The sequence below is a fragment of the Xenopus tropicalis genome, chromosome 10, assembly GCF_000004195.4.
Source record: "Xenopus tropicalis strain Nigerian chromosome 10, UCB_Xtro_10.0, whole genome shotgun sequence".
Lineage (NCBI taxonomy): Eukaryota > Metazoa > Chordata > Amphibia > Anura > Pipidae > Xenopus > Xenopus tropicalis.
In genome coordinates this window covers 817928-833132 of record NC_030686.2, presented here as the reverse complement: position 1 = coordinate 833132, position 15205 = coordinate 817928, and the positions used below count along the sequence as shown (strand labels likewise).

Genomic DNA, 15205 nt, shown 5'->3' with positions numbered 1-15205 from the left:
TTTATATAAACTATAGTAGGGTTTCTGTAGCAAACACCCCAGCTGTACCAGTGCAGGAACGGCTGCCCCCGGGGCTACACAGCGGGGTATTTATATAAACTACAGTAGGGTTTCTGTAGCAAACACCCCAGCTGTACCGGTGCAGGAACGGCTGCCCCCGGGGCTACACAGCGGGGTATTTATATAAACTATAGTAGGGTTTCTGTAGCAAACACCCCAGCTGTACCAGTGCAGGAATGGTTGCCCCCGGGGCTACACAGCGGGGTATTTATATAAACTATAGTAGGGTTTCTGTAGCAAACACCCCAGCTGTACCAGTGCAGGAATGGCTGCCCCCGGGGCTACACAGCGGGGTATTTATATAAACTATAGTAGGGTTTCTGTAGCAAACACCCCAGCTGTACCAGTGCAGGAATGGCTGCCCCCGGGGCTACACAGCGGGGTATTTATATAAACTATAGTAGGGTTTCTGTAGCAAACACCCCAGCTGTACCAGTGCAGGAATGGCTGCCCCCGGGGCTACACAGCGGGGTATTTATATAAACTATAGTAGGGTTTCTGTAGCAAACACCCCAGCTGTACCGGTGCAGGAATGGCTGCCCCCGGGGCTACACAGCGGGGTATTTATATAAACTATAGTAGGGTTTCTGTAGCAAACACCCCAGCTGTACCAGTGCAGGAATGGCTGCCCCCGGGGCTACACAGCGGGGTATTTATATAAACTATAGTAGGGTTTCTGTAGCAAACACCCCAGCTGTACCAGTGCAGGAATGGCTGCCCCCGGGGCTACACAGCGGGGTATTTATATAAACTATAGTAGGGTTTCTGTAGCAAACACCCCAGCTGTACCAGTGCAGGAATGGCTGCCCCCGGGGCTACACAGCGGGGTATTTATATAAACTATAGTAGGGTTTCTGTAGCAAACACCCCAGCTGTACCGGTGCAGGAATGGCTGCCCCCGGGGCTACACAGCGGGGTATTTATATAAACTATAGTAGGGTTTCTGTAGCAAACACCCCAGCTGTACCAGTGCAGGAACGGCTGCCCCCGGGGCTACACAGCGGGGTATTTATATAAACTATAGTAGGGTTTCTGTAGCAAACACCCCAGCTGTACCAGTGCAGGAATGGCTGCCCCGGGGCTACACAGCGGGGTATTTATATAAACTATAGTAGGGTTTCTGTAGCAAACACCCCAGCTGTACCAGTGCAGGAATGGCTGCCCCGGGGCTACACAGCGGGGTATTTATATAAACTATAGTAGGGTTTCTGTAGCAAACACCCCAGCTGTACCAGTGCAGGAATGGCTGCCCCCGGGGCTACACAGCGGGGTATTTATATAAACTATAGTAGGGTTTCTGTGGCAAACACCCCAGCTGTACCAGTGCAGGAACGGCTGCCCCCGGGGGTACACAGCGGGGTATTTATATAAACTATAGTAGGGTTTCTGTAGCAAACACCCCAGCTGTAGCAGTGCAGGAATGGCTGCCCCCGGGGCTACACAGCGGGGTATTTATATAAACTATAGTAGGGTTTCTGTAGCAAACACCCCAGCTGTACCAGTGCAGGAACGGCTGCCCCCGGGGCTACACAGCGGGGTATTTATATAAACTATAGTAGGGTTTCTGTAGCAAACACCCCAGCTGTACCAGTGCAGGAACGGCTGCCCCCGGGGCTACACAGCGGGGTATTTATATAAACTATAGTAGGGTTTCTGTAGCAAACACCCCAGCTGTACCAGTGCAGGAACGGCTGCCCCCGGGGCTACACAGCGGGGTATTTATATAAACTATAGTAGGGTTTCTGTAGCAAACACCCCAGCTGTACCAGTGCAGGAACGGCTGCCCCCGGGGCTACACAGCGGGGTATTTATATAAACTATAGTAGGGTTTCTGTAGCAAACACCCCAGCTGTACCAGTGCAGGAATAGCTGCCCCGGGGCTACACAGCGGGGTATTTATATAAACTATAGTAGGGTTTCTGTAGCAAACACCCCAGCTGTACCGGTGCAGGAATGGCTGCCCCCGGGGCTACACAGCGGGGTATTTATATAAACTATAGTAGGGTTTCTGTAGCAAACACCCCAGCTGTACCAGTGCAGGAATAGCTGCCCCCGGGGCTACACAGCGGGGTATTTATATAAACTATAGTAGGGTTTCTGTAGCAAACACCCCAGCTGTACCGGTGCAGGAATGGCTGCCCCCGGGGCTACACAGCGGGGTATTTATATAAACTATAGTAGGGTTTCTGTAGCAAACACCCCAGCTGTACCAGTGCAGGAACGGCTGCCCCCGGGGCTACACAGCGGGGTATTTATATAAACTATAGTAGGGTTTCTGTAGCAAACACCCCAGCTGTACCAGTGCAGGAATGGCTGCCCCCGGGGCTACACAGCGGGGTATTTATATAAACTATAGTAGGGTTTCTGTAGCAAACACCCCAGCTGTACCAGTGCAGGAATGGCTGCCCCCGGGGCTACACAGCGGGGTATTTATATAAACTATAGTAGGGTTTCTGTAGCAAACACCCCAGCTGTACCAGTGCAGGAATGGCTGCCCCCGGGGCTACACAGCGGGGTATTTATATAAACTATAGTAGGGTTTCTGTAGCAAACACCCCAGCTGTACCAGTGCAGGAATGGCTGCCCCCGGGGCTACACAGCGGGGTATTTATATAAACTATAGTAGGGTTTCTGTAGCAAACACCCCAGCTGTACCAGTGCAGGAATGGCTGCCCCCGGGGCTACACAGTGGGGTATTTATATAAACTATAGTAGGGTTTCTGTAGCAAACACCCCAGCTGTACCAGTGCAGGAATGGCTGCCCCCGGGGCTACACAGTGGGGTATTTATATAAACTATAGTAGGGTTTCTGTAGCAAACACCCCAGCTGTACCAGTGCAGCAATAAGTTCCTCAGGGGAATGGGATCCCGGAAGTGGCGGAACCTCAGTGCGGGCTCCAGTTTCCGGGGGAGAGGCCGAGCGGTTGCGCACAAGATGGCGGCGCAGCAGGAGGAAGCGGTTCGGGAGTTCGTGCTGGTTACCGGGGCGGAGGAGGAGCGGGCCCGGTTCTTCATGGAGTCGGCGGGGTGGGACCTGCAGGTACCGCGGATTCCCCCCCCCCCTTACTAATCCCGCACCCCGATATCAGGCGCCCCATTTCTTTTGTTCCCCGAAATATCATCTCTTGTAACAGGAAACACGGTCCCACCTGCCTTGTCCCCCCCCCCCGGGGCACATTCTCCCGTTCCCTCACATCCCCCATAAGGATGGGACCCAGTGACCCCCCTAAACCCGGAGTTTGGGGCCCAGTTCCACCCCAATGTACCGTGGGGTTCAGCTGCAGTATGGGGGGGCTAGGGAGCCTTGTCCCCCCACAGGAAGTCAGCCGGGGCCCCCGGTATTGAGCTTATCCAATGGCGGAACTTGGGGTTACCGGCCCCCCCCCCCCCCGCCTGTTGGGATTGGGACAATTCTTATACAAAATATACTGAGAGTGTTTGTGGGTCAGTGACCCCTGGGCCCCCCAGTAATTACAGGGTCTGTTCCCCTGTATTCACCCCCCCCTTCTGAGAGACCCCCCCCCCCCATTGGTAACCATTTTATTGCACCCACTCTCTGTGGGACCCCTCTCCCCATTCTCAGGGGGTTCCTCTGTGGGACCCCTCTCCCCATTCTCAGGGGGTCCCTCTGTGGGACCCCTCTCCCCATTCTCAGGGGGTTCCTCTGTGGGACCCCTCTCCCCATTCTCAGGGGGTTCCTCTGTGGGACCCCTCTCCCCGTTCTCAGGGGGTTCCTCTGTGGGACCCCTCTCCCCATTCTCAGGGGGTTCCTCTGCGGGACCCCTCTCCCCGTTCTCAGGGGGTTCCTCTGCGGGACCCCTCTCCCCATTCTCAGGGGGTTCCTCTGTGGGACCCCTCTCCCCATTCTCAGGGGGTTCCTCTGTGGGACCCCTCTCCCCATTCTCAGGGGGTTCCTCTGTGGGACCCCTCTCCCCATTCTCAGGGGGTTCCTCTGTGGGACCCAGCACCCAATACATCCAAACCTTGTCCCCTGTATGGGTGCCTTATGTTGAGTGCAGGGCCTGCTCACCCGTGGGTGCTGCTGCCATAGCGCCTCATGTACAGCCCTGCCTGGGGGAGTCTAATACCCATCAGCCACTGGGTTCCCTGTGTAGCCGTATGTACTGGCGCCAGTGCCCCCCACCCACTACTCTGCCCCTTTCTCTTACAGTTGGCGCTGGCAAGTTTCTATGAGGACGGAGGGGATGATGATATTGTGACGCTACCGCAGCCGCTACCGGGCCCCGGGTCCCACGGCTCTGGGCCTAGGTAAGTTCCGCTCTGTGCAATGCCCCGGGTCCCACGGCTCTGGGCCTAGGTAAGTTCCGCTCTGTGCAATGCCCCGGGTCCCACGGCTCTGGGCCTAGGTAAGTTCTGCTCTGTGCAATGCCCCGGGTCCCACGGCTCTGGGCCTAGGTAAGTTCCGCTCTGTGCAATGCCCCGGGTCCCACGGCTCTGGGCCTAGGTAAGTTCCGCTCTGTGCAATGCCCCGGGTCCCACGGCTCTGGGCCTAGGTAAGTTCCGCTCTGTGCAATGCCCTGGGTCCCACGGCTCTGGGCCTAGGTAAGTTCCGCTCTGTGCAATGCCCCGGGTCCCACGGCTCTGGGCCTAGGTAAGTTCCGCTCTGTGCAATGCCCCGGGTCCCACGGCTCTGGGCCTAGGTAAGTTCCGCTCTGTGCAATGGCCCAGTCACGGGGGCCACTCTCCCACTAATAACCTACCTCTCTCTCAGTGATCACAGGGTGACCTCCTTCAGGGACCTGGTGCATGCACAGGAGGAGGAGGAGGAGGAAGAGGAAGGTCAAAGGTCAGTCCAGTTTGGGTACAGACTTGTGATAGCCCAGGGCAGGGGGGCCCCAAACTTATACCCCTGAGCCACAATCAAATGGGGAGCAACACGAGCAAGTGGGGGTGCCAGTAAGAGCTGTAATTGGCTGCTTAATAGCCCCTATGGGTTTGGCAGCCTATAGGAGCCTCTGTTTGGCTTCTCACTGGGTGTTTGTGCAACTACAACTTTCCTCCTAACCAGATATTCAAAAATAATTACCTGTTTTGGGGCAACATCCAAGGGGTTAATGAGCAACATGTTCCCCCCGAGCCACTGGTTGGGCATCACTGGCATAGGGGAATAATCCCCAGTGGAAAGTAGCTGTGTGGGAGGGGCATGGGGGGGAGTTGGTTGCTGTTTGGGAGGGGCATGGGGGGGTTGGTTGCTGTTTGGGAGGGGCATGGGGGGGTTGGTTGCTGTGTGGGAGGGGCATGGGGGGGTTGGTTGCTGTGTGGGAGGGGCATGGGGGGTTGGTTGCTGTGTGGGAGGGGCATGGGGGGGTTGGTTGCTGTGTGGGAGGGGCATGGGGGGTTGGTTGCTGTGTGGGAGGGGCATGGGGGGTTGGTTGCTGTGTGGGAGGGGCGTGGGGGGGGTTGGTTGCTGTGTGGGAGGGGGTGGGGGGAGTTGGTTGCTGTGTGGGAGGGGCATGGGGGGGAGTTGTTGGTTGCTGTGTGGGAGGGGCATGGGGGGGAGTTGTTGGTTGCTGTGTGGGAGGGGCATGGGGGGAGTTGTTGGTTGCTGTGTGGGAGGGGAGTTGTTGGTTGCTGTGTGGGAGGGGCATGGGGGGCAGTTGTTGGTTGCTGTGTGGGAGGGGCATGGGGGGGAGTTGTTGGTTGCTGTGTGGGAGGGGCATGGGGGGGGAGTTGTTGGTTGCTGTGTGGGAGGGGCAATGGGGGGGAGTTGTTGGTTGCTGTGTGGGAGGGGCATGGGGGGGGAGTTGTTGGTTGCTGTGTGGGAGGGGCATGGGGGGGAGTTGTTGGTTGCTGTGTGGGAGGGGCATGGGGGGGGAGTTGTTGGTTGCTGTGTGGGAGGGGCATGGGGGGGAGTTGTTGGTTGCTGTGTGGGAGGGGCATGGGGGGGGAGTTGTTGGTTGCTGTGTGGGAGGGGCATGGGGGGGGGAGTTGTTGGTTGCTGTGTGGGAGGGGCATGGGGGGGGGAGTTGTTGGTTGCTGTGTGGGAGGGGCATGGGGGGGAGTTGTTGGTTGCTGTGTGGGAGGGGCATGGGGGGGGGAGTTGGGTACTGGTTGATGTTTAACAGCACAATTATTTTGCCCTCCATCACCCTGGCATGAGGTTCTGCGCTGGCAGAATATGAGGAGGGACGGGCATTGCTCTGCGCTCGGTTGCGCCGCTCTACGCCCTTATATGATATGTGAGGTTCTCGCTCTGCAGGTTCTATGCGGGGGGCTCGGAGAGGAGCGGGCAGCAGATTGTTGGACCCCCCAGAAAGAAGAATCCCAATGAATTAGTGGAAGATTTATTCAAAGGAGCCAAGGAGCATGGGGCGGTGGCCGTGGACAGAACCACAAAGAGCCCCGGAGAGAGCAGCAAAGCCCCGGTGAGTGTGTTATGCAGGGCGGGGGGGTGGGGCAGCTGGATAATAATACCCCCCCCCCCCCCCCGTCACACTCAGTGTGGGGCCCACAGAACCAGTTGTTATGGCACCGCTACAGGACTCATTCTAGGGGGGGGGGGAGAGAACTAGCAGCCGGTGTAGATTGTGGCCCCTGCAGGACTCATTCTGTAGGGGGGGGGGGGGAGAACTAGCAGCCGGTGTAGATTGTGGCCCCTGCAGGACCCATTCTGTAGGGGGGGGGGGGGGGGAGAACTAGCAGCCGGTGTAGATTGTGGCCCCTGCAGGACCCATTCTGTAGGGGGGGGGGGGAGAGAACTGACAGCCGGTGTAGATTGTGGCCCCTGCAGGACTCATTCTGTAGGGGGGGGGGGGAGAGAACTGACAGCCGGTGTAGATTGTGGCCCCTGCAGGACTCATTCTGTAGGGGGGGGGGGGGGGGAGAGAACTGACAGCCGGTGTAGATTGTGGCCCCTGCAGGACCCATTCTGTAGGGGGGGGGGGAGAGAACTGACAGCCGGTGTAGATTGTGGCCCCTGCAGGACCCATTCTGTAGGGGGGGGGGGGGGGGAGAACTAGCAGCCGGTGTAGATTGTGGCCCCTGCAGGACTCATTCTGTAGGGGGGGGGGGGGGGAGAACTAGCAGCCGGTGTAGATTGTGGCCCCTGCAGGACCCATTCTGTAGGGGGGGGGGGGGAGAGAACTGACAGCCGGTGTAGATTGTGGCCCTGCAGGACTCATTCTGTAGGGGGGGGGGGGGGAGAGAACTGACAGCCGGTGTAGATTGTGGCCCCTGCAGGACTCATTCTGTAGGGGGGGGGGGGGGGAGAGAACTGACAGCCGGTGTAGATTGTGGCCCCTGCAGGACCCATTCTGTAGGGGGGGGGGGGGGAGAGAACTGACAGCCGGTGTAGATTGTGGCCCCTGCAGGACTCATTCTGTAGGGGGGGGGGAGAGAACTGACAGCCGGTGTAGATTGTGGCCCCTGCAGGACTCATTCTGTAGGGGGGGGGGAGAGAACTGACAGCCGGTGTAGATTGTGGCCCCTGCAGGACTCATTCTGTAGGGGGGGGGGGGGAGAGAACTGACAGCCGGTGTAGATTGTGGCCCCTGCAGGACCCATTCTGTAGGGGGGGGGGGGGAGAGAACTGACAGCCGGTGTAGATTGTGGCCCCTGCAGGACTCATTCTGTAGGGGGGGGGGGAGAACTAGCAGCCGGTGTAGATTGTGGCCCCTGCAGGACCCATTCTGTAGGGGGGGGGGGGAGAGAACTAGCAGCCGGTGTAGATTGTGGCCCCTGCAGGACTCATTCTGTAGGGGGGGGGAGAACTAGCAGCCGGTGTAGATTGTGGCCCCTGCAGGACTCATTCTGTAGGGGGGGGGGGGGGAGAGAACTGACAGCCGGTGTAGATTGTGGCCCCTGCAGGACCCATTCTGTAGGGGGGGGGGGGGAAGAGAGAACTAGCAGCCGGTGTAGCTTGTGGCCCCTGCAGGACTCATTCTGTAGGGGGGGGGAAGAGAACTAGCAGCCGGTGTAGATTGTGGCCCCTGCAGGACTCATTCTGTAGGGGGGGGGGGGAGAACTAGCAGCCGGTGTAGATTGTGGCCCCTGCAGGACTCATTCTGTAGGGGGGGGGAGAGAACTAGATTGTGGCCCCTGCAGGACCCATTCTGTAGGGGGGGGGGGGAGAGAACTAGATTGTGGCCCTTGCAGGACCCATTCTGTAGGGGGGGGGGGAGAGAACTAGATTGTGGCCCCTGCAGGACTCATTCTGTAGGGGGGGGGAGAGAACTAGCAGCTGGTGTAGATTGTGGCCCCTGCAGGACTCATTCTGTAGGGGGGGGGGGGAGAGAACTAGATTGTGGCCCCTGCAGGACCCATTCTGTAGGGGGGGGGGAGAGAACTAGATTGTGGCCCCTGCAGGACCCATTCTGTAGGGGGGGGGAGAGAACTAGATTGTGGCCCCTGCAGGACTCATTCTGTAGGGGGGGGGGGGAGAGAACTAACAGCCGGTGTAGATTGTGGCCCCTGCAGGACTCATTCTGTAGGGGGGGGGGGGAGAGAACTAGATTGTGGCCCCTGCAGGACCCATTCTGTAGGGGTGGGGGAGAACTAGATTGTGGCCCCTGCAGGACCCATTCTGTAGGGGGTGGGGGAGAACTAGATTGTGGCCCCTGCGGGACTCATTCTGTAGGGGGGGGGAGAGAACTAACAGCCGGTGTAGATTGTGGCCCCTGCAGGACCCATTCTGTAGGGGGGGGGGGGGAGAGAACTAGATTGTGGCCGCCCCTGCAGGACTCATTCTGTAGGGGGGGGGGAGAGAACTAGATTGTGGCCCCTGCAGGACCCATTCTGTAGGGGGGGGGAGAGAACTAGATTGTGGCCCCTGCAGGACTCATTCTGTAGGGGGGGGGGGGAGAGAACTAGATTGTGGCCCCTGCAGGACCCATTCTGTAGGGGGGGGGGGGAGAGAACTAGATTGTGGCCCCTGCAGGACTCATTCTGTAGGGGGGGGGGGGAGAGAACTAGATTGTGGCCGCCCCTGCAGGACTCATTCTGTAGGGGGGGGGGGGAGAGAACTAGATTGTGGCCGCCCCTGCAGGACTCATTCTGTAGGGGGGGGGAGAGAACTAGATTGTGGCCCCTGCAGGACCCATTCTGTAGGGGGGGGGGAGAGAACTAGATTGTAGCCCCTGCAGGACTCATTCTGTAGGGGGGGGGGGGGGAGAGAACTAGATTGTGGCCCCTGCAGGACCCATTCTGTAGGGGGGGGGGGGAGAGAACTAGATTGTGGCCGCCCCTGCAGGACTCATTCTGTAGGGGGGGGGGGGAGAGAACTAGATTGTGGCCCCTGCAGGACTCATTCTGTAGGGGGGGGGGAGAGAACTAGATTGTGGCCCCTGCAGGACTCATTCTGTAGGGGGGGGGGGGGAGAGAACTAGATTGTGGCCCCTGCAGGACTCATTCTGTAGGGGGGGGGGGGAGAGAACTAGATTGTGGCCCCTGCAGGACTCATTCTGTAGGGGGGGGGGAGAGAACTAGATTGTGGCCCCTGCAGGACCCATTCTGTAGGGGGGGGGGGGAGAGAACTAACAGCCGGTGTAGATTGTGGCCCCTGCAGGACCCATTCTGTAGGGGGGGGGGGGGGGGAGAGAACTAACAGCCGGTGTAGATTGTGGCCCCTGCAGGACCCATTCTGTAGGGGGGGGGGGGGGGGGGAGAGAACTAGATTGTGGCCCCTGCAGGACTCATTCTGTAGGGGGGGGGGAGAGAACTAGATTGTGGCCCCTGCAGGACTCATTCTGTAGGGGGGGGGGAGAGAACTAGATTGTGGCCCCTGCAGGACCCATTCTGTAGGGGGGGGAGAGAACTAGATTGTGGCCCCTGCAGGACCCATTCTGTAGGGGGGGGAGAGAACTAGATTGTGGCCCCTGCAGGACCCATTCTGTAGGGGGGGAGAGAACTAGATTGTGGCCGCCCCTGCAGGACTCATTCTGTAGGGGGGGGGGGAGAGAACTAGATTGTGGCCCCTGCAGGACTCATTCTGTAGGGGGGGGGGAGAGAACTAGATTGTGGCCCCTGCAGGACTCATTCTGTAGGGGGGGGGGAGAGAACTAGATTGTGGCCCCTGCAGGACCCATTCTGTAGGGGGGGGGAGAGAACTAGATTGTGGCCCCTGCAGGACCCATTCTGTAGGGGGGGGGGGGGGAGAGAACTAGATTGTGGCCCCTGCAGGACCCATTCTGTAGGGGGGGGGGGGGAGGAGAACTAGATTGTGGCCCCTGCAGGACTCATTTTGTAGGGGGGGGGGAGACACAGCAGATGATTGGCTCTGGATCCAGTCTGACTCGCTCTCCTTCCTTACAGGTGTTTGGGGGGGGCGGGTACCGTTTGGGGGCGGCGCCGGAGGAGGAGTCGGCTTATGTAGCTGGAGCCCGCAGGCAAAACTCCACTCAGGACGTAAGTACTTTTGGGAGGAGCTTCAGTGGCACCAATCACTGCTCAGTATCTCTGGCCTCGTTACAGCTCGTTACTCATCTGCCGAATGCTGTCGTTTAGGGGCGAGGGAGTTGCAGAGGGGTTTAAAGTAGGGGGGGGGCACATACAGCCTCAACCCCCCAGTCTGCCATTGGTCAGCATTGGAATAAATCAATGGGTGGGCAGTTGACCGAGGGGGCCGATCCCTTTCTGAGGGGAGGGGGGGGGGGGCGATCCCTTTCTGAGGGGAGGGGGGGGGCGATCCATTTCTGAGGGGGGGCCGATCCCTTTCTGAGGGGGCCAAGGGACCAATCCCTTTCTGGGGGGGGGGGGGGGGCGATCCCTTTCTGAGGGGGCCAAGGGACCCGATCCCTTTCTGAGGGGGGGGGGGCCCGATCCCTTTCTGAGGGGGGGGGCCCGATCCCTTTCTGAGGGGGGGGGCCCGATCCCTTTCTGAGGGGGGGGCCCGACCCTTTCTGAGGGGGGCCGATCCCTTTCTGAGGGGGGGGGCCCGATCCCTTCTGAGGGGGGGGGGGCCCGATCCCTTTCTGAGGGGGGGGGGGGGCCCGATCCCTTTCTGAGGGGGGGGGGGGGCCCGATCCCTTTCTGAGGGGGGGGGGCCGGATCCCTTTCTGAGGGGGGGGGGGCCCGATCCCTTTCTGAGGGGGGGGGGGGCCGAATCCCTTTCTGAGGGGGGGGGGCCGATCCCTTTCTGAGGGGGGGGGGGCCCGATCCCTTTCTGAGGGGGGGGGGGCCCGATCCCTTTCTGAGGGCGGGGGCCCGATCCCTTTCTGAGGGGGGGGGGGCCGATCCCTTTCTGAGGGGGGGGGGGCCCGATCCCTTTCTGGGGGGGGGGGCCCGATCCCTTTCTGGGGGGGGGGCCCGATCCCTTTCTGAGGGGGGGGGCCCGATCCCTTTCTGAGGGGGGGCGAGATCCCTTTCTGAGGGGGGGGCGAGATCCCTTTCTGAGGGGGGGGGGGCGAGATCCCTTTCTGAGGGGGGGGGGCGAGATCCCTTTCTGAGGGGGGGGGCGAGATCCCTTTCTGAGGGGGGGGGCGATCCCTTTCTGAGGGGGGGCCGATCCCTGTCTGAAGGGCCGATCCCTTTCTGAGGGGGCCAAGGGACGATCCCTTTCTGAGGGGGCCAAGGGACCGATCCCTTTCTGGGGGGGGGGGCGATCCCTTTCTGAGGGGGGGGCCGATCCCTGTCTAAAGGGCCGATCCGTTTCTGAGGGGCCGATCCGTTTCTGGGGGGGGGGGGGCGATCCCTTTCTGGGGGGGGGGGGGGCGATCCCTTTCTGGGGGGGGGGGCGATCCCTTTCTGGGGGGGGGGGGGCGATCCCTTTCTGGGGGGGGGGCGATCCCTTTCTGGGGGGGGGGGCGATCCGTTTCTGAGGGGCCGATCCCTTTCTGGGGGGGGGGGCGATCCCTTTCTGAGGGGGGGGCCGATCCGTTTCTGAGGGGCTGATCCGTTCCACAGGTGCACGTGGTGCTGAAGCTTTGGAAGAGTGGGTTCAGTCTGGATGAGGGGGAGCTGCGCAGTTATCAGGATCCGGCCAACGCTCAGTTCCTGGAGGCCATACGCCGGGGGTAAGGGCCACACTCACACATGGGGGGGGGAATGGGCTGAGCGCCAAGCTGACCTGTGACCTCTGTGCCCAGGGAAATCCCGGCAGAGCTGCGCCGATTGGCTCAGGGCGGCCAAGTGAATCTGGATATGGAGGATCATCGCGATGAAGATTATGTCAAACCCAAAGTCAGCTTCAGAGCCTTCACTGGGGAGGGCCAGAAGCTGGGCAGGTGAGGGGGGGGGCTTGGGGGCAGGTGAGGGGGGGGGCTTGGGGGCAGGTGAGGGGGGGGCTGGGGGCAGGTGAGGGGGGGGGCTTGGGGGCAGGTGAGGGGGGGGCTGGGGGCAGGTGAGGGGGGGGCTGGGGGCAGGTGAGGGGGGGGGCTGGGGGCAGGTGAGGGGGGGGCTGAGGGCAGGCGAGGGGGGGCTGGGGGCAGGCGAGGGGGGCTGGGGGCAGGCGAGGGGGGGCTGGGGCCGGTGGGTTCGGGGCCTGTTTGTGCCATGTTTGATCTCTGACCCACTGATTGGTTCCTTCCCAGCACGGCCCCCAATGTTCCCAGTGCCGCCTCCCCAAGGCAACAGGCACAGAATGAGGCCAATGCCAGCTCGTGGGTCGCCCTCGACAACAATGAGCCGGTCACCAGCATCCAGATCCGATTGGCCGATGGGGGGCGACTAGTCCAGAAGTTTAACCACAGCCACAGGTATTGGCCGAAATCAGCCTATTGGTGGAATATAATCTGTCATTGGGTGATCCCATCGCTTTGTATTATATGCTGATAGTATATTCCCCTTGTGCTAATTTGTAAAATATCACCTGTAAAAAACAATGCAGTATTTGAACTATAGCAGCGATGACATCACACATTTAATTAACTCATTTGTTGCTGGTACAGTACATAGAAACTCAAGGGTTAATTAATCCCATTGTCACTTGTGCTGTGTGTGACCGTTACCCCCTAAGTGAATAGAGACCGAAACCAAACGATGTTGCACAAGTACCATTACATGTAACCGAGGGGCTTAATAGGGAGGTAAGTCACTACTTTACCCCACATGGCGGGAGGTGTAGGATCTGCCCCCCGGTATATTCCAAATTCATCCCTGCAAATAAATATTCCCTGCGGCCCCCATATAGGGAATGGTCTGTCCCATTACCCCTCCTAATGCACAAACATATATACTGCAGCCTTGTGCCCTTATATGGGGGGCACAGAACCCCTCAGTGACTGCTAATATCCTTATCATTTACAGTAGGGGGTACATTACCCCTTATAATACATGAGTGATACTCAGAGTTCCCTGTATAACTCAGCCTGCAGCCTTGTGCCCTTATATGGGGGGCACAGAACCCCTCAGTGACTGCTAATATCCTTATCATTTACAGTAGGGGGTACATTATCCCTTATAATACATGAGTGATACTCAGAGTTCCCTGTATAACTCAGCCTGCAGCCTTGTGCCTTTATATGGGGGGCACAGAACCCCTCAGTGACTGCTAATATCCTTATCATTTACAGTAGGGGGTACATTATCCCTTATAATACATGAGTGATACTCAGAGTTCCCTGTATAACTCAGCCTGCAGCCTTGTGCCTTTATATGGGGGCACAGAACCCCTCAGTGACTGCTAATATCCTTATCATTTACAGTAGGGGGTACATTATCCCTTATAATACATGAGTGATACTCAGAGTTCCCTGTATAACTCAGCCTGCAGCCTTGTGCCTTTATATGGGGGGCACAGAACCCCTCAGTGACTGCTAATATCCTTATCATTTACAGTAGGGGGTACATTATCCCTTATAATACATGAGTGATACTCAGAGTTCCCTGTATAACTCGGCCTGCAGCCTTGTGCCTTTATATGGGGGGCACAGAACCCCTCAGTGACATTATCCCTTATAATACATGAGTGATACCCTAATATCCTTATGAGTGACAGTAGGGGGTCTCTCCCCGCAGGATCCGGGACATCCGCCTGTTCATAGTGAATGCCCGCCCCGCCATGGCGCTGAGCAGCTTCGTGCTGATGACGACTTTCCCCAATAAGGATCTGAGGGAGGAGGAGCTAAGCCTGAAGGAAGCCGACCTGCTGAATGCCGTCATTGTGCAGCGATTTACTTGATCCCCCTGTGCCCCCCGCTTTGCCCTCCTCCTGCAGCTTGCACCCCCCCCCCCCCGCTGGTGACTGGGAGTCGCCCCGTATTGTAGCTTTGGGGGGGGCCGCTCTCCCCCCCGCCCTGTTCTGCAGAATTTGTAATAATAAGAGTTGGACTTCACCATGAAATAAATAGGAACCCAGTGTCTGTGCCGGATTGTGCCACTTCTTATGTGGGGGGGGTGGGGTTATGGGGCGGATTCTGCCACTTCTTATGTAGGGGGGTGGGGTTATGGGGCGGATTGTGCCACTTCTTATGTGGGGGGGGGGGGTGGGGTTATGGGGCGGATTCTGCCACTTCTTATGTAGGGGGGTGGGGTTATGGGGCGGATTGTGCCACTTCTTATGTGGGGGGGTGGGGTTATGGGGCGGATTGTGCCACTTCTTATGTGGGGGGTGGGGTTATGGGGCGGATTGTGCCACTTCTTATGTAGGGGGTTGGGGTTATGGGGAGGCCGGCCCGTGGTTAAGTGGGTACCCTGAGATGCCCGTGGTTAAGTGGGTACCCTGAGATGCCCGTGGTTAAGTGGGTACCCTGAGATGCCCGTGGTTAAGTGGGTACCCTGAGATGCCCGTGGTTAAGTGGGTACCCTGAGATGCCCGTGGTTAAGTGGGTACCCTGAGATGCCCGTGGTTAAGTGGGTACGCTGAGATGCCCGTGGTTAAGTGGGTACCCTGAGATGCCCGTGGTTAAGTGGGTACCCTGAGATGCCCGTGGTTAAGTGGGTACCCTGAGATGCCCCTCTGAGATTTGTGACCAACACTTTGCCATGGGCACCAACTGGCTCCTCCCTGTGAGTCGCGAGTGTCCCCTCAGTGAGTGTCACTCATCTGGTCACTGACACTGGGGAACTTGCCTTGAGTCTCCGGGTGTCACCCCCCCCGACTCGGATAAACACCCCAAGGTTCAGGTTCCCAGACTCAGGGGAGCAGTGGCTTGTGGGGCCCCAGCAGGAGCCTTTATTTTATGTATTTATACTGTTCCATAGCAACGTACAGCATCCCTGCCCCACTGAGCTTACAATCTAAGGCCTTTCA

At 58.9% G+C, this 15205-nt stretch overlaps 1 protein-coding gene across 1 annotated transcript; it reads left to right on the top strand.

The window, feature by feature from the left end:
- The first annotated feature begins 2934 nt into the window (after positions 1-2934).
- Positions 2935-14319, top strand: nsfl1c (NSFL1 cofactor). The gene is made up of 9 exons (XM_031894652.1): positions 2935-3100; positions 4232-4329; positions 4793-4867; positions 6281-6446; positions 10330-10422; positions 11920-12029; positions 12102-12239; positions 12546-12710; positions 13972-14319. Exons 1-9 carry the CDS (start codon positions 2996-2998, stop codon positions 14132-14134), a joined length of 1113 nt encoding a protein of 370 aa, XP_031750512.1. The 5' UTR covers positions 2935-2995; the 3' UTR covers positions 14135-14319.
- The last annotated feature ends 886 nt before the right edge of the window (positions 14320-15205 follow it).